General features: G+C 39.0%; 1 protein-coding gene across 31 annotated transcripts in view; it reads right to left on the bottom strand.

The window, feature by feature from the left end:
- Window positions 1-22,501, bottom strand: part of MAST2 (microtubule associated serine/threonine kinase 2) — a 226,634-nt gene that overhangs the window by 24,549 nt on the left and 179,584 nt on the right. For 28 of the 31 annotated variants that reach the window (XM_054210749.1, XM_054210738.1, XM_054210728.1 and 25 more), the window contains 8 exons: window positions 16,392-16,467; window positions 14,849-15,058; window positions 8,874-8,975; window positions 4,737-4,869; window positions 4,549-4,590; window positions 3,013-3,074; window positions 2,273-2,358; window positions 80-288 (listed from right to left, as the gene is read on the bottom strand). In XM_054210749.1, the coding sequence (XP_054066724.1) occupies window positions 80-288; window positions 2,273-2,358; window positions 3,013-3,074; window positions 4,549-4,590; window positions 4,737-4,869; window positions 8,874-8,975; window positions 14,849-15,058; window positions 16,392-16,467 (920 nt within the window). The remainder of the gene's footprint in view (window positions 1-79; window positions 289-2,272; window positions 2,359-3,012; window positions 3,075-4,548; window positions 4,591-4,736; window positions 4,870-8,873; window positions 8,976-14,848; window positions 15,059-16,391; window positions 16,468-22,501) is intronic. The other 3 variants (XM_054210726.1, XM_054210727.1, XM_054210745.1) reach the window with 1 other exon arrangement.

Genomic DNA, 22,501 nt, shown 5'->3' with positions numbered 1-22,501 from the left:
CGAGGAGACACCCTGCACACACACTACACATCCATCCTACCCAAGGCCCCTTTGCAGGTGTAGATAATGACAACCATACCTTCCACATACTCCATAACCATGCACAGGTGGCGCTTGGTCTCAAAAGAGCAGAACATGCTGACCACAAAGGGGTTCTCAGCAAACGTCAAGATATCTCTTTCCACAAAAGCCTGCTGGATCTGGTTTCTCAAAATTAGGTTCTGTTTGTTGATCTTCTTCATGGCAAAACGCTGACGGGTGGTCTTGTGTCGCACCAAATACACCGCTCTAGAAAACCACATACCAAGAGGAAAAGTTCCATTTTCAGTTCAAACTGGTTTTGAGGATTTTTTTTTTTTTTTTTTTTTTTTTAAAAACAGTGATGGTAACTATTTTGGATAGATCCTGACAGACTTATCTGTGATTCCATAAAATCCCACTTCAGTGCCAAGCTCCCCTAGAAAAAGAAGGAACCCCATGATGTTTCTTTCAAAATCTACTCTGCCTTCTTGAATTAAGCAGCATTTTCAATGACGCGACTAGCAAGATATTTCAGACACAAATGTCCCAAACTTCTTTAAGCATCATTGCAGAGGCATGTATTTTTCAACACTACAGTCACCATTTCACTTAAAAAATTGTCCAAAACATATGGAATCAGCACAATTTCTTTCCAAGGTCCATAAAATTAATTTGACGCAACACTGTCGCGAGGGATTTCCTTCAGTAAAGTATCTCTTACATTTCTATCATTTGCAGATCATTAGATTCCTGCACATTAATAATACAGTTTGCAAATAAAATTTTCATCCAGTTTGCCTGCCTTATTGAATCAGTACTTGTTTCCTTTTCTCTGGAGTATATTACATTTAACATGGTACTGTGTCTCACCAGCAGCTGGCTATAAAATACACCCAGTATAAAGATAGATATGAGTAACCGCAAAACTACCACCTCTCTCCCCTTTTTTCAAAGTTACATTTAAATCATGGGGCCTGTACAGAAACACAACTGAAAAATGTATAAAATCTTCTTGTCTAACAATGTGCCTCTTTGACCTGCTCCGTCATGTCTTCACTGACTAAAAAAATATGCTTACACTTTTTCCACATATAATTTTCAAAAAATGAGTTGCTGTTAACTAAGCACCCACTTCAAACAAAACACTCAAGCACATGTTCAGGTTTTGCTGTTATGGCCCACTGAATATCACTGCTTTTCAGTTACAACCTAATGACTATCACTGGTAAGGATTTATGAATTGCAAAGAGTCAGGAACCGTCTTTAAAATTCTGGATAGGTTTGTATCAGCGGTTAAAATTTTAACTGACCATATTCATTCTGGATTCTTCAATGGATAATAAAATCTAATAGCAAGTTCACTGTATTACTTCTCACAGTCGATTTGTCCCAATGTAATTTTAGCATTTCTTTTAGTATTTCAAGCGCTCGCGAACAGCCACGTGTTACATATATAATCTGAATACATGGAAGAATGGAAAAGCATAAACTACTTCTCCCTCAATATTCTTGCCGTTTCAATGAATCACCAATAACGTTTGCAACTACAGGATTTTACCCTCACTCGCTCAGGCTTTAAACAAACACAAATCACAGGACTTAACCAGACAGCATGAAAGGAAATACAGACTGCCTTGCTAAGCAGTAAGGAAATAGATGCAAAACAATTTTCTCAGACTCATGGAACTACATCTTTTTACTATTACTTAGGAAACCTTACAATAAACTAAGTGACGGTATTTTCCCTAGAGACAATATTTAGGGAAAATGTTTCTGTCATCTCAAGCTACAGTACTGAAGTGTCTATATTTCACCTACCTACCACAAAGAAACGGTGCAGAAATAGTTACCGGAAAACCAGCTTGAAGTCACAGCTAGGAAGGGCTTCAGAAAATTTGCATCAGAGGGATTAGGAATACCATATCCTGAAAGCTTTACTGTAGGGCGACTAATTTTCCTGAGCTGGAAGTAGTGTGCCAGTGCTTCAATGCAATGTAAGGACTTCACAGCAGGAACTACGTCCAGGTACGGGGCTTTTGTCTAAGAAACTCCAAGAAAGTGCAAGAAAATGGCATCTCCCAGAAGAATGCAGAGGACATGACAAGTGTGCAACCTCTGTAAGACTCAAGTAAGATTCATCTATGCTTTGGACCCAACAAAAAACAGTCGTTTGCCAAACTGTGCTATAGCCCTTCCCTGGGTTGGACAATAATAGTATTTTCTTCTAAAGCAAAGTCTGAAAAAGCCTTACCCATAAGCACCATTACTGATCAGTTTAATAGTTTCAAACTCTTCTTCGGATGGAGTTTTCTTTGACTGGACAGAGGCCCCACGGCTCTGGGGAGAGACAGCAAGAAAATGGAAATCAGGAGCATGAATTACTCCATTCTACACCTCACTTTTTTGTCCTTTTCTTCTTTAAGCAGCTTTCACCCAAACTCAATCCATTTATGAACCACTGGAGTCCTCAGCTTTAGGACAACGGTCTGTATCCCGAGGACCCTTGCAGACTCCCTCCACAATTATTAGCACAATCAGTGGACTATAAGATTCAGGCCTTTCCCCAACATTAAATTTTTAAAATACCAATAAAGTAAACAACTAAGGATTTTAGAAACCTAGTGAGTTATATAGTTAAATTTTCCCAACAGTCCGTTACTAAAGCCAACTCTCTTCAATACCCACCACGTTTTACAAACACAGATATAAAGAATCTCTTCAAATGATTTTTGTTTACAAATCTAAAAAAAAAAAAATCAAAACTTGATGATAATGCCTGTTTGCAACTTTTAAGCATTTCACCACCACAGTACAGAGATTTCCATGTTTTTATGAGCGTATACTCCAGTTTTAACATGCACTTTTAAATGTCAGCACTTTTTTTTTTTTTGTAATCAAAATTACTGTGCGTTATAATTAATTCTTCACTGTAGACTACTTCTTTCCAGAGAAAAAAAAGCGCTAGACAGAGTGAGTGTATTACTGCTTTACCTCGACTGAATCATCTGTCTCAGGAGTGTCTGGGCTGTCATAGCTATTCAGCTGGGCCATTTCTGAAAAGAAAGAGGAAAGATTACTCCTAATGATCTCAATCAAACACTATTCTCTTTGTTTATACTAGACAAACAGGATCTTAAAGAGGTGCTTCTAGATGAGGAAGGACATCTTTCCCCCTCTGTAAAAAGCCACCCCAATTATACAGTGATAACCTTTAACATCTTTTAAGCTGTAGGCAGTATTTTATACAAAGATGAATATAATTAATTGTTCCAATTTCAGCCTGACTTATTCTAGGTGGTTTCTATAATAAGTAAAAGCAATAAATGCCAGTTTGGGGAAACCACTAGGCTAGTTAATATTAAAACCTATTCCATGCATATATGTCTGCATATAGCCTGGTGGCACCTCTGTACTCCAGAAAAGAAAAAGCTTTACATTTCAAACAACCTCCTTCCATGAAATGTGCCTTGATTCTGCAAAATGCTGAGCAGCAGCAAACTGGGGAGAAAGTCAGTTAGTTTAGGCTACTCAGCTCTCTTAGGAGATGCTACAAACTTTGCCAAACCAAATCCTACATTAACTACCAGTCTCTGCGCAGACATCAGTGACATTTCTGGGTGCCCTCCTTACAGAAAGGAAATAATGCACCTTGACATCTCCACACATTTCTAAAGAAAATTTGACTTTAGTAAGGGGAATTAGTGATGGAAAGGTTCTCTCCCATGACAGGGATCAAAGGAAATTTCTCTTTAATGTCAGATTTCAACAAATGCTATTAAATTGCATTTAGCAATCTTTGGTAGAAATTTTCCCGAAGAGCTTTTCACTTGAAGTCAACCTGTCACTGTCATTCTGGTAAACACCATAGAAGTTAAACTAGTCCTATCCAGACGACTAATTTATGCTAAAATTATGCTCTCCTGAGAAAACAAAAAGTACGGTTCAATTGCTGAAATATTCTGCAGTAACCTCCGGTCTCTGTCACACTTTCTATTGTTGCTGAGCAAGTCGTGCATGCTCACAAAACTTGTCATAGGAGAAGAGATGCAGCTAGCAAAGTGCCAGGCAGAGATAGCAACTCTCAAATTCCAAAGTAAGGATGTTCTGGGCCTCTGTACGATTACAGCATCGTCAATTTACCATATGCAATTCTGGGACCTAGCAGAAAAGCCGCCACTGTCTTCTAAAGCATTACTCTCTTTTGGTTTTGCTGCTATGCAAGATGTAAAAACACAATCTCCTCTCCACCTAAAAATTCATGCTAGTCCTCATTTCTCATGGAAAATCACAACAAACACGCTTTTCCCAGAGAAGACAACAAAGTGGAATGACAGGATACTTTCCAACCAGGCCACAGCAAGCAGGCAGGTCAGAAAAGTAACGGGTAAATTTACTTTCACTGTCCAACAGCACAAAGAAAACAGTTAAATCATAAAGCCATTTTCTAACATTGTTTCAGCTATAATACAGGGAGACATTATTAACATCATAAGTAAAGAACTGTCACTGTTGATGTGCGATCCTTACCCCAGCAACGCTCCTTTGAGACATGGGGCTGGAAAGGACAGTCTAGAATTTGACAGCAAACAAGAAAATAAGGAAAAATGGCCTTGAAATTAAACCAATAAAATAAAAGCCTCCTTCAGCTATGTAGTGACCAGGAGATCTGGTTATCCTTTCAAGCAGTTTGGAGAGTACAAAACAAGAGTTCTCACCCTCCAGGGGATCCCTGGTGAGTCCCAACTGGCTGATAATATAACGAGGAATGTCGCATTTAATTCCTTGCCCTTCCTTGGCATGGCCTTCTGCAGCTTCTAGCAAATGGTAGAACTCTTCAGGATCGAACTCCTACAGCAAGGTGGTGAGAGAGACAGAGAGAGGTACATGATTCAGCTCAACAGTTACAAAAGGTTTCTCCCCCATGTAGGAGATTCTTCAGAAACATCTGAAGTTAATTCTGGGCTCAGCAGTGACGTGAAACATTTGCAGTTACAAGCAAGACAATGCGTACCGCCCTGCTCTGCAAAAATGACAGACATTTACAGCCTGCCGGACGTCCACTGGCTTAGATCTGCAAATCAAAACAGGACAAGGACTGCAGGGACTTTTTATGAACCAAACACAGGCTATCGGATAATAAGGTCATGATAACATAAGCACCAATGCAGACACACCTCCCGACTCCGTCACACTGAGATGGGCCAGGGAAAGGTCTGTGAGGAGGACTGAGGTGCCTTCTCCTGCCACCTCCGTCTGACAGGTGAGTTAAGCCAATATAAGCCTCTCCGGCTTTCAAATGTCACTTCTGATCAAACCATACGCCCAATCTGCTTCTGTAACTGTCCCGACCTTAGCAATTGCTAATTAAATTATTAATAAAACAGCAATTGCTATTTTGCAGAGAAGATTTCACTTTCTATATAAGAAATACTGCTGCAGTATTTCTTGTACTATACAGTACAGGATCATCTTATCAACTCAGTCGTGGTGTACGTGGTCTCTAAGGCAAGGTAAGGTTATAAGGTGTGATCTCTTTTACTAGACTAACAGATGCAGTTGGAAATAAAAGACAAGCTTCTGGCAGCTGGAGCACCCTGCTTAGAAGCAAGTTCACTAGTTACCTTTAACTGTCCCCTACAAACCTCATCCTTCGCCTGCAACAAGCAGCCTTGCCAAGGCTCTTCAAAAACTTTTTCTAGTGAAATGTGAGGATAAAACGGGAAGAGTGACAGCGTACAGCTGTGAGGGCATCGGAAAAGAAGCGCCAGGAATGTGCTCAGCAGCGTAAGGGAAAAGAGAGCACAGAACTGCAAACAAGGAAAACAAATGTGATGACGTAAATACATTTGAACGCTTAGAGAAACAGAGAAAAGACGCACTTTTTCTTGATTGCTTTAAGCAATGCTGCTTAGACACATGCTGTCACCAAAGACAGCAACAATGTAAGAAAGCAAATTCCTTCCTAACTCTGCTGGAAAAGGATTCATCAGTTGCCTCGGAATTGTCAGAGAGCAGGAGCAAGACCAGCGAGGACCACGGGAGAGAGATGGTCAACGTATTGCACTACTGGAGGAGTGGAGTGGCGTGAGGGAAGAACTCTTCAAGATACAACTGTAGGTCTTTTATTGGTGAGTGAAGGACAAAAGAAAAAAGGTCTGGTGACAAAAAATTCCAACATACAAAAAACTAAGAAATTAAACAAATTCCAACTCTGTCTTCTTTTTAGTAGATTTATTTAATCATCTGAAAACAGTTTTACTTAAATGGAGAAGAATGATCCCTACTAAGCAGAAGCAAATGCTATGGAAAAATAATCTGGAAAAAAAATAAATTACATCCCAAAAGATGGTTTCAGTGATGCAAAACCCACATCATTATTATTTTCTTGAAGCCTGAGAGACTCAGTCCATAAATAAACCTTTCACAGTCCAACAGGTTATACAAAGACTGAAGCCAAATAACTGAAGTTTAAAACACTTCACCCAGTTAAAACAATCACAACCACCACAACCACTGCCTATATGGTCAGTTATTTCATTTACAAGGAAGAAATAAGAATGAGCTGTGTTACTAAAATTAACATAAATATTAAATCTTAGAATATTTGTTTATAAATTCACAAACAATGAAGCCAGACGTTAAATTACCAAAAAAATATTTTTTTTAAAAAAAGAAATTTAGTTCTCAAGCTGTTTAAATGGTAGACTATCCATTGCTATATTTCGTGTTCTTTTAAAGGATAAAAGGGACATTAATACTTTAGTCTTCATGTCAGCATAATAAAATCTATATATGGAAAAAATTGCAAGAAAGGCAATCAAGGTTAAACAAGCAGGACAGACTAATATACAGATACAAATACTATTTTTATACTTTGAAGTCTAGCCACTTCATTGTCAAGGTTGTCACTACATGCTTTGGAGTTCATTACTCAAATCCCAATGAGTTTATGGCCTCCACCTGCTCCCAACTCACTTTGCAGAACATCAGGTGCAGAAGATCATGGAGGAACCTGGAGACCTATTGATTTGCAGCTAAAAACTGGCTTGAGTTTGGATCTGCTTGCAGGTATGGAGATGGGTTCATAAAACTTACTGAGGTTTCATGCCTTCCGAGATGATGTGTTACTAGTAAAGCATACGCAAGAATAAATGACAACGGCGAACACCGCATATACAAACACAATAAGCTTAAATTTAGTTGTCTTCTTCATTGCCTTCACTTCCAAAGGATATTTTGAATAAGGGCTAAAAGATAACTGGAGTCACAAAACTGCTCTAAATCACAAAAGTAGTTTTGAAAGCCAAAGAATTCCCAGTCTGAATGGAATTGTGTCCAGGATTTTCACTGTAATCTAGTGGAGACTTCTTCAACAAGTCTAGGCATCTGTATTTCCAGCTGTGTAGCCTACTTCATCATCACTAACAACCATCTTCCTTGTGCTATTGGGTTCACAGCAAAGCGATCCATGTGACAGTCATGGAGGAGGAATAAGGGAACCCTCAAAAGTCTATTGGTATTTTCACCAGTACCTCAGCAGATGTTTTCAAAAGCTGACATCATTAGAAACATTGAACTACTCTTGTCTACTTTGACAAAGAAAGCTCTGAAAAAACTCATTTACCGGCTAGTGACTCCAGTGGTAAAAGTCAGCCCTGTGCACACTGCCCAGAACGTGCTTCAGTTGTTAACTGCACATCTATATCCAGCCACAGATTCCTAATTTAGCCAACTTCTTTAATGTCCCAATCAGATGTACCTTCTTTGTCATTTTTATGTGCAGAAAGAACCACTACATTGTGAGCTTCGACCTCTCATGTAACACAAGCCAAGGAATTTCATCCTGCTATTTCCTAAGTTTCTACTGCAGGTTTGTGACACCTTCTCCAGCCCTCAAACAATTTTTTGTGACTCTTCCCTACGCTTTCACCAATTTTTCCAACACCCTTTTAAAATAGTGCCACGGAACTGACACTGAACCCCTATAACCAATAATCACCACAACACTGTGCACACCAGAGCCCCGAACATCTTGTTCCACATATATTCAAGAACTATATTAGCCGTCTTGCTGTGGAATCACAGTGAGAATGCATGTTCAGGCTGCCTAAGTATTTTTGGAGTCGCACGACTTCAGGACACAGCGGCCTATTTCATTGGGATGGCCTATACACTTTTCACCATATCCTAGAGTTAAATAAAAGACTATGGTCTTACTAGCCAGAGCAAGTTGTTGAAAAAAAAGCAATGAGACTTGCTTTTCCGTATAATTCCAGTGACATTGAAAAGGATTTGAACCACACGCTTCCAAATCTGCTTGGATCTCTCACTTGCCTATCCCTCTTTGTTCACAGCTGGAAAACCTGATATGATGTTTCTCTGCAATTGCTGGGTCTACAGTAAGAGTTTGAGTCCAAGAACCCAAACATCATTTATATCATGGACAAGAACTTCTTCCTTAGTGACAGCTCTTTCTTAGCACGGTTCTCTGGGCACCGTATGCACACCATACACGTACACACTCTTCACTGTACCTACTCAAAACACGAGGAAAATCAGGTGGCATCAAGCAGCATGAAATGATGTCAACAGCTACATCTGCCCCCTCAGCCATAAACTTTATACTAAAATATAATTAAGCTGCTGTTGCAGCTGACACTTCATTGGAAAGATAGTTCTATATTAATGCAAAAGACATTTAGTACTTCTTTTTGAAAAATAAATCAATATTTTACATCAATGCTTTTATGAGAATTTAAAGCTTTCTCTTGAAGGCTTTGTGCTCCTTATCTCCCCAAACACACACCAGACTCTTTAGATCATACACATATTCTCCCAAGGACCAAACCTACCAGGCACTCAAGCAGCCGAGCTGGACGTGCAATGATAATCATCAGCTTCTTCACAAGTTGGGTAACGAAGGCAACCTCGGAGCTCTCGGATCGCTCGTGGGCCTGCGGAGAGCAGAACATCACATTATGGTCCTAGCGGTGAACTCTTCATTTTTATGTCAGATGCTGAACGCAGAGCAATCACCAGCTCAGCAACTGTAATTCAGCAGCAAAGGCATGACTGAGTCAGAGCAGGCAACGATCTCCGCTCATCCAAAGATGCTAAGTTACATACAGCTTTTCCATTACAGCTGACTCCTTTTATCACGCAAGAGATATTTCAAAGGCTCTATTTGCATCATACCACCTATCAATTGTATTAGATCTGATGTGCTTTTATTTTATTTTTTAAAATGAAACTAGGAATACTGGTTTTTATCAATTTTACCTTCCACATGATACTGACGTCTAGATGATTACTAACAGCCACACATATTTCTAGGCTTTACTTTCATTTAGAATTTGAACTACTACTGTTCATCATCAAGAAAAACCTGACCTTTAATTTCTCTTTATTTATTTTTATAAATCCCAGTGAACAACTACAGCATTGTATTGTATTCTATGTAAGACCAAGCACGTGAGCAAAGCAAAGAGCATATAGAAACCTAATTCAGAGAACTACTTCTTCTTTACCAGATTTCAGTATAAATTCAAGGCTTAGTTTCAAGGGGGGGGTGTGTGTGACAGGGTGTCCTTTTTATAACAATACATATACTAAAGCAAATGTAAAAAAAAAAAAAAAAACAACCACGAAAGATAGATTTGGACAACCACCCCCCAAATTACTCTCCTTTTGCTCAAGCACACAATGGTCAGTCCTGAAGCGCAATTGAAATAGTATTTCATTACAGGGTGATAAAAAGATTATTCCAATGAGTAAAAACTCTGACACAAAGTACAGCTATTTTTTCCCCATGGTCTAAAAATTAGGCTTTAGCAGAATGACAAATATAAAGTCCAGAAATTAAACAATGAGCCAGTTGCTTATAGGAATGATATTTTATCACCAACGATGCAAGCAGCAAGAAACTAAAGGTTCATTTAGCATCGTTCATTAGCGCCGTCTAAGAAAAAGACATATATGGGTGAGAAGTCAAATCACACTGGTGATCACCTAAAAGAACAATAAAAACACAGGGAAGCAGAAATTCAGAGCTAGAAACACACAAGCAGCATTTTAAATAATATAGCCCTGATACTTTGTTACCAAACAAAAAAATCAGAGTTCGTTATTTCTCATTTTGACACAGGTCAGAATAAGAAGTGTTATTTGTTTACTTTGGCACTGATAAGCCAGGGCTAGAATCTTAACCTTGAAGAAAACAATGTAATCTAAAAAGAACATCAGAGATGCTTGCTGGCTATAGAGCCTTATAAAGAAGATTATTTTGAAAGCACTGAAATAAGTTGCTATTTTTTTTTTCTAACTAAAAAGGTATTTTCTAATTATAAAATAGAAAATAATCAAAATGATAATGATTAGTATTCACCATGTGTCCCCTAATGCATTATGCAAACTTATGAGTTAAAATATGAATTCTAGAAAGAAATTAATGCTTTCATATTTGAAAAGCCATTCCAGATCACCAGGGGTTAGCTGTGTTGAAATGAATAAATAAAACATCAACAACTTTATATTATTTGAAATATGAGCCACGCAATTGGAAAGTCCTTCCCCCCCCGGTAAGTTATATTACACAAAAAATAATAATTCATCTTTTTGCATCCATTTGTATTGTTGAAGCAAACTTATTCTTTCAAATCAAGTCCTTTTGCTTTCTCCTTTTCTCATCTACAACAATTTAGGCAAAATAATTTAAAAATGTAACTAATTTAATCAGGTGTCTGTTTTGAAAATGAAAAGCTAGACCATGACTGCCGAATGATAGAGAAAAGCAAAAGGGAAGGAAAAAAAATAAAAATATTAGAACAATCAAACACAACTTGTAACAGCCACTCAGCCATCATCTCTGCACGGCGCTGCTCTTCCAAGATCCGCACTAAAACTGCCTCTTCTTGTTTCCTTCTGGCACAGGACAGCCCGGACATCCCTACAGACGGCTTGTTTACAATCTGTCCCAAGGACAGCATCTGGAAACCAGAGGGTTATATAGCCAAGCACTGCCTGCCGCTTCCATGTGCCTTGGTACAAGGCTTGCCATCTCATTAGCAGTTCCCAATGACGACACGCTTGTCTGCAGGTTACTGGTGGCATTTCAGGGTTTCCCCCCCTCCCCAGCCTCCCGAGGGGAGGAGGGAGAAGCTATAGGGGTTGTGGGTAGAGGCTGATGCCATTCCGACACACATTGCCAGTGACACGTGTACAGGAGGTAGCAATGGGTAATTTACAAACCGATTCCCTTATCTGAAAGACCCATCCGTCACTAACTGTAGCTACTGGGGCATGAAATTAAAATCACTGTCCTCCCCTGGGGTTCGGCGGGACCAATAACTGGGATATGCAAGTCACGACGCTGTAATTGAGCTAATATACTGATGGAAACCAAAACAATAGACCTGCAATGCCAAGAACCAATAAATTTACACTCAGGCTTGTACTAAGAAAGCAAACCCAATCGGAATATCCATTTGCCAATGTGCAGCATCAGTCACTGCAGTATAATACAAACACCCTCCCCTTTTTCTTTTGTTCCATGCACAGGAACACCTGTAATCCTTCACCTTCCTCACCAATTGGCTGCACCTATGCAGAAGCCATTAAACTTCTCTTGGCAAGTTTCACCCCATCAATTCAACCAAGTAATAACCGACTAAAACCTTTTTTTACCCAGGAACCTGGGCTCCCATCCCATCCTCTAATCCCACCTCACAGTAACAGATAAAGAACTGAATATCATACGTTCTTTTTCATAAGTGCTTTATCTTATTTTTCGATTTTTTAACTTTAACTGTGACGTATAACACTCAAGTTCACCTTTTCTAAAATAAAGAAAATCTCTTAAATTCATTTTTACTTCTGGATAATTTCAGTGATGCAATAAGCAATAGGTTTTTCTGACCAAAAGACAATATTTCACACTCTAAACAAGGGAAAAGATCTCATTTGCCATAACTAATGAGATTTGTTGGTATTTCATCACAAAAGTCAGGATCTAAAAACTTCTAAAAGCTTTCTGGTTTTGTGTATTTAAACAGCTCGTTTCCTTATTCACTAATAAATCATCTTCCCAATCTTTCTATATCTTATAAAAATGTACCATAAAGTTATATATCCTACTGCACAGACCATACAACTTCCCAAGCAGAAGAGCTTTTTTGATGACCTTCCAGTTGGTATTTTTATATAGCGTGTAACTCTGCGTGAGACATTAAAAGCTAAGCAAAAGTAAAGACCCTGCACTCAAGTTTGGCATAATCTAATATTGTCTCCAAACTTCTTGCCTTTCAGGCGAGTCCTCCAAAAGAAATATTATCGCCAATTTCTGTATATTTAGACAGAAATGTCTCAATTATTTCCTTTCAGAATGCAGTCTGAAGGGCAAAGCACAGGCTGGAAAGCAGGGGAATGCAAGTACTTTTTAAATATTAAAACATAAAAGACAAGGAACTATGATAGTACAGAAAAAACAGATGAGAAAGATGTGGAATGAAGTCTTTGGCATTCCTCTGCTGTCTTCAGTTTCTTTGTTCTCTTTCTTCCCAGCCTGTTTTGCCTCCCTTGTCTCTCTAAGCTTTCCATTTAATCGTCTCTAGCTCACCTCACTTCCTAAAGTAAATCAATTAAACTCAAGAGCTGACCCTTCTCTCACCCCCGGGGCTCTGCAGAAGACGGTAAGGAGAAAGAGGTCAAAGCAAGCCCTGAATGTCAATTCCTGAACAAGCACAGAGATGACCACTGTATCTTCTCTAATAACAGTTCAATGTCATCTTTCCCTGTGCTTAGGAAAAGCAGTAGGATCAAAGGGAAAAGGACATTTAAGAAGTGTGTTTTGAGGATTTGTTCTGAGGAAGGGGGAGAGGAAAGGAAAAAGCAGATTTATCTGACCCACAGCTTCTCTGAAATCCTGATTAACCTGTTCAGGCCAGAAGACAGGCCTGAAAGTGCAGACTGGAAGTAGCCAGACTCAATTTATTGCTCTCTTAATTCTTTATGATATGAGAAATCATTGTCCACATATAGAAGAGGAAAGTCCGTGAGCAGGAGAATTTCAAGCTCCAAGTATCTGCTACCAGAAGCAGTAAAACACACTGCAGTCCCCTCGTGCCCCTTGAAACGTAAGTTCTTCTGCCAAGCATACACACCCACTTTTAGTGACATCTTTTCAACTTCCCAACCATCACCCAAAGAGGCCCGATCCCTTATTTCATAGCTGACGCATGGAAATACCCTGCCTCCAGACTCTGGAGATAAAAAGTGGACCCAGTGGCACGTCCTCATCTGGCTGCAGGGAATCCTCCATCGCCCCTTTTCACTGCCCTGCCCAGGCAGGACCCATCTCCTGCCTCCCCAGTCCACAGCCAGCCAGCGCTGGGCCCACCAGTAACAGCTGGGTGATGCTTATCCTGCTGGAGAAGGGTACGCTGCCACTCTCAAATTTTCCTCTCTTTTAAAGACTATGGATACTGAACAATTTCTTTGACTACACACAGTTTCTCCAGCCCCGGATGATGGCATCAATGGTCAAACTCTTGCACGGCATCCAAAGAACACCACTTTCACCAGGAAACACATTTTTTTTTACTATTAAATGCATCCATAGTGGTTGCTGATATCCCATAGGCAGACAACCATATAGGTCCTTGAAAGATATTCCGTACCTCTCTCGATCTGTCAAAATTATATTCACCATCCAGGCAGAACACCACAAAACCAAACGTGAGTCATTTTGCTCCCGTGCATAACAAATATCAGGGAAACTACAGCCACACTCATATAAATGAGGCAGACAAAGATTTTAGCTGATACAAGGGAAGATTCTGCCAACACAAGGGAAGTTTTAACAAACCTTTTTAATACAATAATTGTATATTGCTATAGTATTTTTATTCATCTGCCATCTTCCAATGTCTGGAAAGAGTGGCAAAGGGGCACAAACTAGTGGGCTGGCAAACTGATCAATGACATATAAACATGTCTTCACCAAACAGGTTAAAAATCATCACAGAAAATAAATTATTTCAGGTGCTCTGCTTCTAGGCGTCTCAGGGATATTTGTTATCTGAGACTGCGATCTTTACAAATCCCGTGTTTTCAGCTTGCTGTCTCCTTAAATCAAAGCAGAGGATCAGGACAACATTCCCAAACAGAGGTCTGGACCCAGCAACTGGTAATAGCACTGACTCGTCACAACAGCTAGAGCATAAATTCTAAAAGATTTTTTGAATTTTATGTTATTTTCATTTTAAAGGAAAAGAGCGATTTTTAATGAGTAGCTGATGCATACTGAGCATGCATTAAAATTGTGCCCCCTTGTGTATTTTCACGGGCTTTGAACACCACAAAACACATCGAAGTACTAGAAAACCCACAACTGGATTAACTACAGCTCAACTTCAGCTCAAGAAAATCTTTTATGAAAAATTAATAGCAACACTACAAACTATGGTGTTTTCAATCCTTGAAGGCACTATTGTAATTAATAAGTCATTCAGAGTCTTGAAGTACATGAAAGAAAAGTTCAGTAATTTCCTTCATCTGGATGAACCCAATTTTCATAAATGGTAAAGACTGCCTTTGACTTACTCCTATGCATATTTAACTTTGGTACAAATGAAGTACACAGGTGAAGTGATTTGCTCAAATCCACCCGTGGTAGATCAACGGCAGACTGGAACAACTCAGACCTCCCGACACCCCCACCTGCTGCCTTTCCCCTGGAATCCACATTGTCTCTCCTAAAATCAAAGCTCTGGCTTATTGTTTATAAAGTTTCAATCAAAATAATATATTCAACTTTCCAGAAAGCACTTACATCCTGGAGAAGTTTCTCCAAGTTTTCCTGCAGCTCATAAAAGTACCGAGAAGTAATAAGACCTTCACGTGATTTATCTAGGCAATCTCTGGCCAGTTCAATAACTTGATGATGAATGAAACTTAGGACCCCATCTGCTAATTGCAGCACGTTCTCTGGAGCATTAGAGGCAATAAACTCGGCCAGCCGTTCTTCCATCTGCGCCGTGGCCTGAGTACAGAATAAAGAGAAATTACTCCTAAATTTTACTATCCCAGAACTTAAAGCATAAACAAGCAGGGTGCTAAAGTAACATATTTGCAATTCCAAAATACAGGAGGCTTACAAAATATTCCAAAATACAATAGCATTTTGCCGAGAATAAAAATAGCATACCAAAGGCAGAAGTTATGTTCACATGAGCAAACCACAAAAATTAATCAGAACGCACTTTCTGAAAATGCAAATGGCCATAAAAATATCTTGGTCCTGAGGCTGTATTCCTCCAAGGGTCTCCAGAGTAAGGATGTAAGATATGAGGCAGTTTTCAGAACTTTTAGGTAAGACCATGGAAGCTGAAAATCACTGCCCCAAGCAACAGACACATGGCATTTCTATCACTGTATGCCCCGATATCCTGTCTCCAGAGAAACAACTATTTTTGCTATTGGTGGAACAGGAAGGAATGGCCGCATCGACAGCTCTGGGATACACGATCCTCTACCCTCATTTCAATGAGATGTTAACTGTCAAAGCTCGATTCCAAAGATTTCAATATTCAGCCTTTTTTTTTTTTTTTTTTTTTTTTTTTAATAAAAAACCCTCACACTTATTTTCACGGCAGATCACTTCAGCGCATTTCAGTGTGACTGAATTCAGATTGATTTTTCTAAAAATCCAAACCTATCTTCATTGCTTCTCTGGTACCAAAAGGCCCAGTGGCAAACTTGTTTTTTCCCAAAACCTCTAGTATAATTTGGAATGACTTTAAAAGAAAACTTTGCATCTCCAATATGTAAATGGAAAGCCTACCAAAACCAAAGAAGTTTGTATCAGTATAAATCAAATTAAGGCGGTTATACAAGGGAATAACAAGAGGATATTATTCAACTTATTTTTAAATTATTCTAAAACAGCTTTTTTAAGTATATATGAAACTGAACAAAACATCCCTCTTCCAGCCTTGATCTGATTTGGAATTTAAAAAAAAAAGACACGGATTAGTTAAAAATAGCTGGAGACGCTGGTCTCATAAACAACATAAATGGACTGAGCAGCCAGAGCACTGCCCTTCTCCTCATTCCTGCGAGCATTTGTCACGCCAATAAAAGCCATGAGAAATTTAGTAAATACGATGCACATACACAAATACACAAAGCTTTTCTATTTCTTCTACGGCAGAATTAACATGTGAAGCAGAGAATGCAGCTTCAAACTCCCAGCAAACTGCACTGCTTGGAAATCAGAGGTAAGGACTGGGCTCCTTCTCCATTGAGCGCTACAAGTTAATTCTGAGCTTGGTTCCAAGTTCATTGAATGTATTATTCAAAAAGTGATTCCTTACCTTTGGAAACCTTTCTTTGTACACATGATTCATCATTATTATTTCACTGTCAAAGGAAATTGGGGAGCGACCCGGGCTAGAGGAGAAAAGAAAGTATATTATCATTTACAGATATTACATCAAAACCCTCCGAAATCCAGTGCTGGTCACAATGCTGCCACGCTCACTGTTGCCCTTCCAAAGCTTTGACTTCACTTCAGCAATGGGCAGATGCTTAAATTCAGAGAAAATCCTAGCAAGCAATGGCAATCTACAGCCCCACAGTTAACTCGTCTGAAAACTGCTAACACTCCTGTCTTCACGTGAACTCAGGCAGAAACCCACCTATTTTCAGTGAACGCGAGCCCTACCATACAAGCATGTAAAAAATCACTGCATTTGTTGCAGGTACATCTGTAATTTCCCTCGTTCTCTTCCTGCTCTCCGTGGCGGCGGTAGCAGCCCTGCCCAGAAGAAATCTCTATTATTTCTGGAGACTCTAGCGCTGGAAAGGAGCAGAGTAAAATGGAACCAGGAACTTGAGATGACTTGCTTTCCTTTGTCTGAAGAATACCACGCTACAGGAGGGATGCATGAGCAGTGTTATTCAGCTAAATCTTATATATAAATACCACAAGCAATAGGAACAGAATACTTTTATGAAAACCGCGCTCCCTTGAGGCATGTTACACCACGGATGCATATGCATGTATGCATAGGTTAGCAAGCAACTTCAAAAAACAGGACACTACATCTTGGCAAACTGCATTTATATTACTGTTCGGGTATTTTTTTTATTTTTTTTTTTTTAAAGAAGAGTTGCATCTCATTTCATCACATCTGATGGTATGCAATGCTCTGACTCATTCTGCCGCTGAGGACAGCCGGAGTGAGGTAATGCAGATAATCCCCAGCTACGGGATCGCCTACAGCATCTCATTTCTCTGGTTACCTTGTTCTAATGTTCAAGACAAGCAAGGGCTTCAATTATTCAGCATCTTACATGATCATTGTCTTTATGATTTTTAAGAGTACAACATATTGCCAAAAATATTTTCTCTCTGTCAAAAAAATACAATTTTATCTTGAATGAGTTCAAAATGTTTTAAACTTTCTTGTGAAGGATGAAATGAATGTCTCTGAATGGAATAAATGCATTTTAAACTTGGAACGCATTACAGTTACTACCTTGCTGCTAACCTATTTAAAGGAAAAAACATTCTTTTGGGAAGATATATTTACAATTCAAAGAAAATTTAACTCACTGGCTCATGGAATATAGCAATACCAATACCAATCTCTTTTCATGCCTGGTGCTGGAATTCCACGAATTACATTGTGTCTTGTTTTTATTAAGGTTTATCCCTCAGCTTGGGAAAATGCACTTCAGATTAAATCTCTCACTGAATCCTTATGTTAAAGGAGAAAAACTGATTTGAATGTTTTGGATACCAAGTAAAAACGTATTTTAATCAACTTTTTTTGAAGAAAATATATCCCTTAGCTTGGTAGATAGCTATTTTTAATCAAGGAAAATTTTCTTCAGAAAGAAAGTTATATTTATATTCATATGCAATGTATGACACAATAAAAAGAAGGGTAAGAACATTTAAGTTTCAGACTTAGAAGGCAAATGCCCCCACACATCTCGCCTGCTATCTTTATCCTTCTTTCTCTAAGACCAAACAATCTGACACAAACATGACACTGGTTTACTGGCAGTTCATACTGAGCTGAAGAACTTGGTGAACATACCTAATGAAGAACTTATTTTTCCATAACGTATTATTTCTCCGTGTGATTTAAGTGAGGTATAAATTACAAGGCTATATAAGCCCTTTGATACTAACTACAGAAATACGGAGGCACACACATACTTCATTTTAACACTAAAGTAGTCCTACTAAAATTTGTGCCTGCTGAAGTATTTGCTGTCTTAGGGCTACAATAAAACATGAGGGGTTTTGCCTTTTGCTCTCATGGCAATTTATTCATCTGGATACAGGAAATTAAGAGCTACGCAGCAATCATGTTACATGAGCTCTCCTGCCAGCAGATGTAGTGTTTCCTTAAGGAGAGCCACAATGATATGGGTTTATTGGGTTTGCTTTTGTTTTTTATGATTCGGAAACGAAGTAATTTCTCTGCACAAGAGTCTACTGATGGGCAAGAAAGTAAACACTTATAACCCCTTGGCTTCCTTGGGCGTTGGCAGTTTTGTGTCTCACCTTTGGAAGCTGATTAATGCCACTTTTTACCACCTAAAACGACACGAGTGTACAAACAGCTCCAGATAAAACCGGGGATCAAGGTTCAAACTGTCATTCTAAATTCGCCCAATATAACATGTCAAATTAAACATGTAGCTGACTACAGCAAGACTGCAACATAATATACTGCATCATAATTTTTTTATGTTGATCCTTAGCCTGGGAAACTATAGAAATAATGGGATGGATAACTGACTAACTAACCAAAGGCTGGCTGCCAGGCACTGCTGGTTACTTTACAGCACCTTTGAGACACAACCAGGAGAAAAAGAAGCCAGGACTGGGCAGATAACTGAATGCCACCAAGGGAGAACGTAAGGGAATTTAGGGGAAAAAAAAAAAGAAAAAAAAAAAGGAGTTTAATACATTTTATTGGCATGACTGCTTTTCGAATGCAAAAGCTTCACACATCTATCTAGCACCAAAAATTTCACATACAGAACTAAAGCAGTCTAACATTTCAAGCCTCACAAAGGAACAGATTATTTTCTGTAAAACAGAGGACACATACTGTGCACGTGCATAACATTTTAAGGCAAAAAGCAGGCTGCTTCTCTTTTCTTGGTGTAGATAGGTAGGTCAAAGAAGTGATTATTGTCAGTGAGTTTTTCATTTCAGCAGAGCAGACATTAGAAGAATAATATCTGTCCCCTTAAGCTTAACAACAGAATGAAAAACTACTCTCTTTTCCCTTTCTTCACCCTCCCTCTGCTTTATGAAACGATGTGGTGGTAGACTTTCAGTGACATCTATCTCCCACAAAGGTTTCTAGGCTTCAACTTGTCAAAACTCATGTGTCTTTATCTGATGCTAGAAAATGAAAACAGCTCATAGCCAGGTATTTCAAGGAGTAACACTTATAGTAATAAATTATATCTTACGAAATTTAGTTTAACTGTGACTAAATAAAAGTGAGATGTTTATAAATACCTAATTTTTCCTTCACTGTGACAGCTATATTTATTAGGAAAAAGCAGAGAAGCTAAAAGCACTGTGCTCCCCTGTGCTTTTACCCTGTACATAAAGGTTTAATTAGGATGTATTTACAGCATGTCACCAAAGTCAGTGTCCACAGGAAAATTAAACCATAGGCCTTAATGTTCTGTCATTTCCAGACATACAAAATAAGGAATTTTAAAACTAGAGAGCTGAAGTTGTATGAAGTAGAAACTAAGTTAAGCCTTCTGCTGAAGGTGAGCAGAGCACAGGCCTTCCTATTCCCCCAAGAAATAAATATATAAATCTTTGCACTCATACAAATTACATTCATACCAGAAGTCAGAAAACTCCCCATGAAAAAAAGAGACATTAAAGCAGAAGCAAATATGGCAAATCTACCTCTGTCCATCAAACTTAAGAGCAAATATGACTCGGTGCTTCACATAGACCACAATTGGACCCTGGGGCCTAATCCTGCTTCTGGACGGGACAATGAGCAAAGGAGAACTGAACTCAGCAGAGCAGGACCCACCTGCTAAAATCTGAATTTATGCAACGTGCACAATAATCATAGAATCACAGAATGGTTTGGGTTGGAAGGGTCCTTAAAGATCATCCAGTTCCAACCCCCCTGCCATGGGCAGGGACACCTCCCACTAGACCAGGCTGCTCAAAGACCCATCCAGCCTGGACTTAAAAACTTCGAGGGATGGGGCTTCCACCACCTCTCTGGGCAACCTGTTCCAGAGTCTCACCACCCTCATGGTGAAGAACTTCTTCCTAACGTCCAGTCTGAATCGTCCCGGCTGTAGTTTTAATCCATTCCCTCTAGTCCTACTGTTATCCAACATCCTAAAAAGTCCCTCACCAACTTTCTTGTAGGCCCCCTTAAGATACTGGTAGGCCACTATAAGGTCTCCTTGGAGCCTTCTTTTCTCCAGACTGAACAACAATAATGAAATACAGTTTCCCACAGAATGACAACAATCTATACCATGGAGGAAATAACGTAGAAAATTAAACATGTATTTATTCAAGGATCCTTCTCCCTGCATAATCATAACCAAACACCGGTCAGTTATTTTAGTGCTGCTAGAAGAAAGGCAAAGCAGAATATACAGTAATTCTTCTTCTTATGGAACAGGCAAGCGGTGAAACAGAACAGTAAAGAGTCTATCTCACTGAGAGGTTTGAAAAATCATTTCTGAGTTTGTTTACATACTTTTTGAGTTTTTAATTCATTTTTACAAACACTGAGCTTCAGCTATGTTTAGTCTGTGGACAAATACTATTTGTGACTGGTTTTGTATCACTGAACTGTTTTCCACTTCAGCCCTTCTTTATACTAGGAGTGACATTCTTCTGAATGTGTGTGGGAGTTTTATTTACAAATATTAATAATAAATTAATAAATTATAATTATTTTATATACGTGTATATATATATGAGAGGACATTCAGGGAAAGGGAATACATTTCAATCGCAATCTCTTTGAAAGTAAGGACTAATGAGTTTTTTCTACAGACTTACACAGGGGCTGCAACTAGCTCTTTCCAATACTTCAGGTTTTTTCTGCATGCCAACAAAGACTGGGACTGCTTTAGACAGAAAACACTAGAAATTTAAAGTAATGAGCAGTACAGAGGGCAAATAAGAATACTTAGTTTTCCTTATAATAGAACACCATAGAGTGAGTGAGTGAAACCAAGTGTTAATAAATTTAAAACTGATCACTTTGAAGAACTTTTAAAAATCAAATTCACTGAACTCACTGTCTTGCGAGAGAAAACAAAGAGACCAACATTATCTGTAATGTAGTTAAAATGTATTTTCATAAGAAAAAGATGCCTTATGCTTCAGAATATAAAATCATTATCCATCTCTATTGAATCCATGGCTGCGTGAATCCCTGCCCTGCAGGGAGCACCGCCTGCTCCTCCGCAGCTTGTGGCATCGGCACTTTCTGAAAGCAGCAGCACGACGTGATGAAACCACTAAGATTACTCAAGTGGTTAAAGCCGATGCTTAAGTGCAGCGAGACGAGAGAGCTCCTCAACCTGCAGGATCAGTTTTTAAGAAAAATGTGGGCCACCGGCGTGGTTTCACACCACCTATTCTTTGTTCCCATCTCAGGTATGTTTTTGTCAGAAGCCTTTCTGGCCTCTTTGTCTAGAAGCCTAGAAACTGGCATTTTCTAGGAGCTGTCCCTCTATATTCTTAATGGCAGGATCCAGCCTGTCGAAAGTCGGGTTGGAGGATTGCATTTCAAAAGCACCACCCAGCAAAGAGATGAAGGAGCATATTTGATTAAGGATGATCTCATCTACTTCAACTATATAAAAATCCACTGCTGCAATCTTAAACCCCTTTTCCCTAGACAACATTATCCTGAAATACAAAAAGAGATCAAGAAAAACAGGCAGATCGGTGGGCTGAGTGAATGCACGAAGGCAGCTCTTGAAGACGTCATTATTAGTTAACTCTACTTTTATCTCTGACATTCTCCACACATTCCCAGCTTAGCAACCACTAAAGGATGACAAGTAAAGAACTGGGAATGGAGGGCAGCATCTCTCTAACTTAAAAAGAATAACGATGCCAAGTTTAGTGCAAGAATTCACACTCTCCATGCATTTTACTTCTGGGAGAAAAGACCTCCTTCAGGTAAAACCCAGGGTTGTTGTAAATTAAGTGAATGCAGTCTGGGTCTCTCTCTGTTGTTCAATAACTTGAAGAATTTGAACGTTGTATTACAAAAAAAGAAAAAAGAGAACAGTTGAGAGATGATATTTAGGAATTCGTTCTTCAGGTAATAAAGAAATATTCTCTTCTACTGAAGACACACTGTAAGCACCAAAACAGGTGGGTCACATGGAAATATGTTCTTTCATTTAGCGTGTCAGTACTGGATCTATTGGAGAT

The sequence above is a fragment of the Rissa tridactyla genome, chromosome 8 (assembly GCF_028500815.1).
Source record: "Rissa tridactyla isolate bRisTri1 chromosome 8, bRisTri1.patW.cur.20221130, whole genome shotgun sequence".
Taxonomy (NCBI): Eukaryota; Metazoa; Chordata; class Aves; order Charadriiformes; family Laridae; genus Rissa; species Rissa tridactyla.
This window is presented reverse-complemented; position numbering and strand designations above follow the sequence as displayed.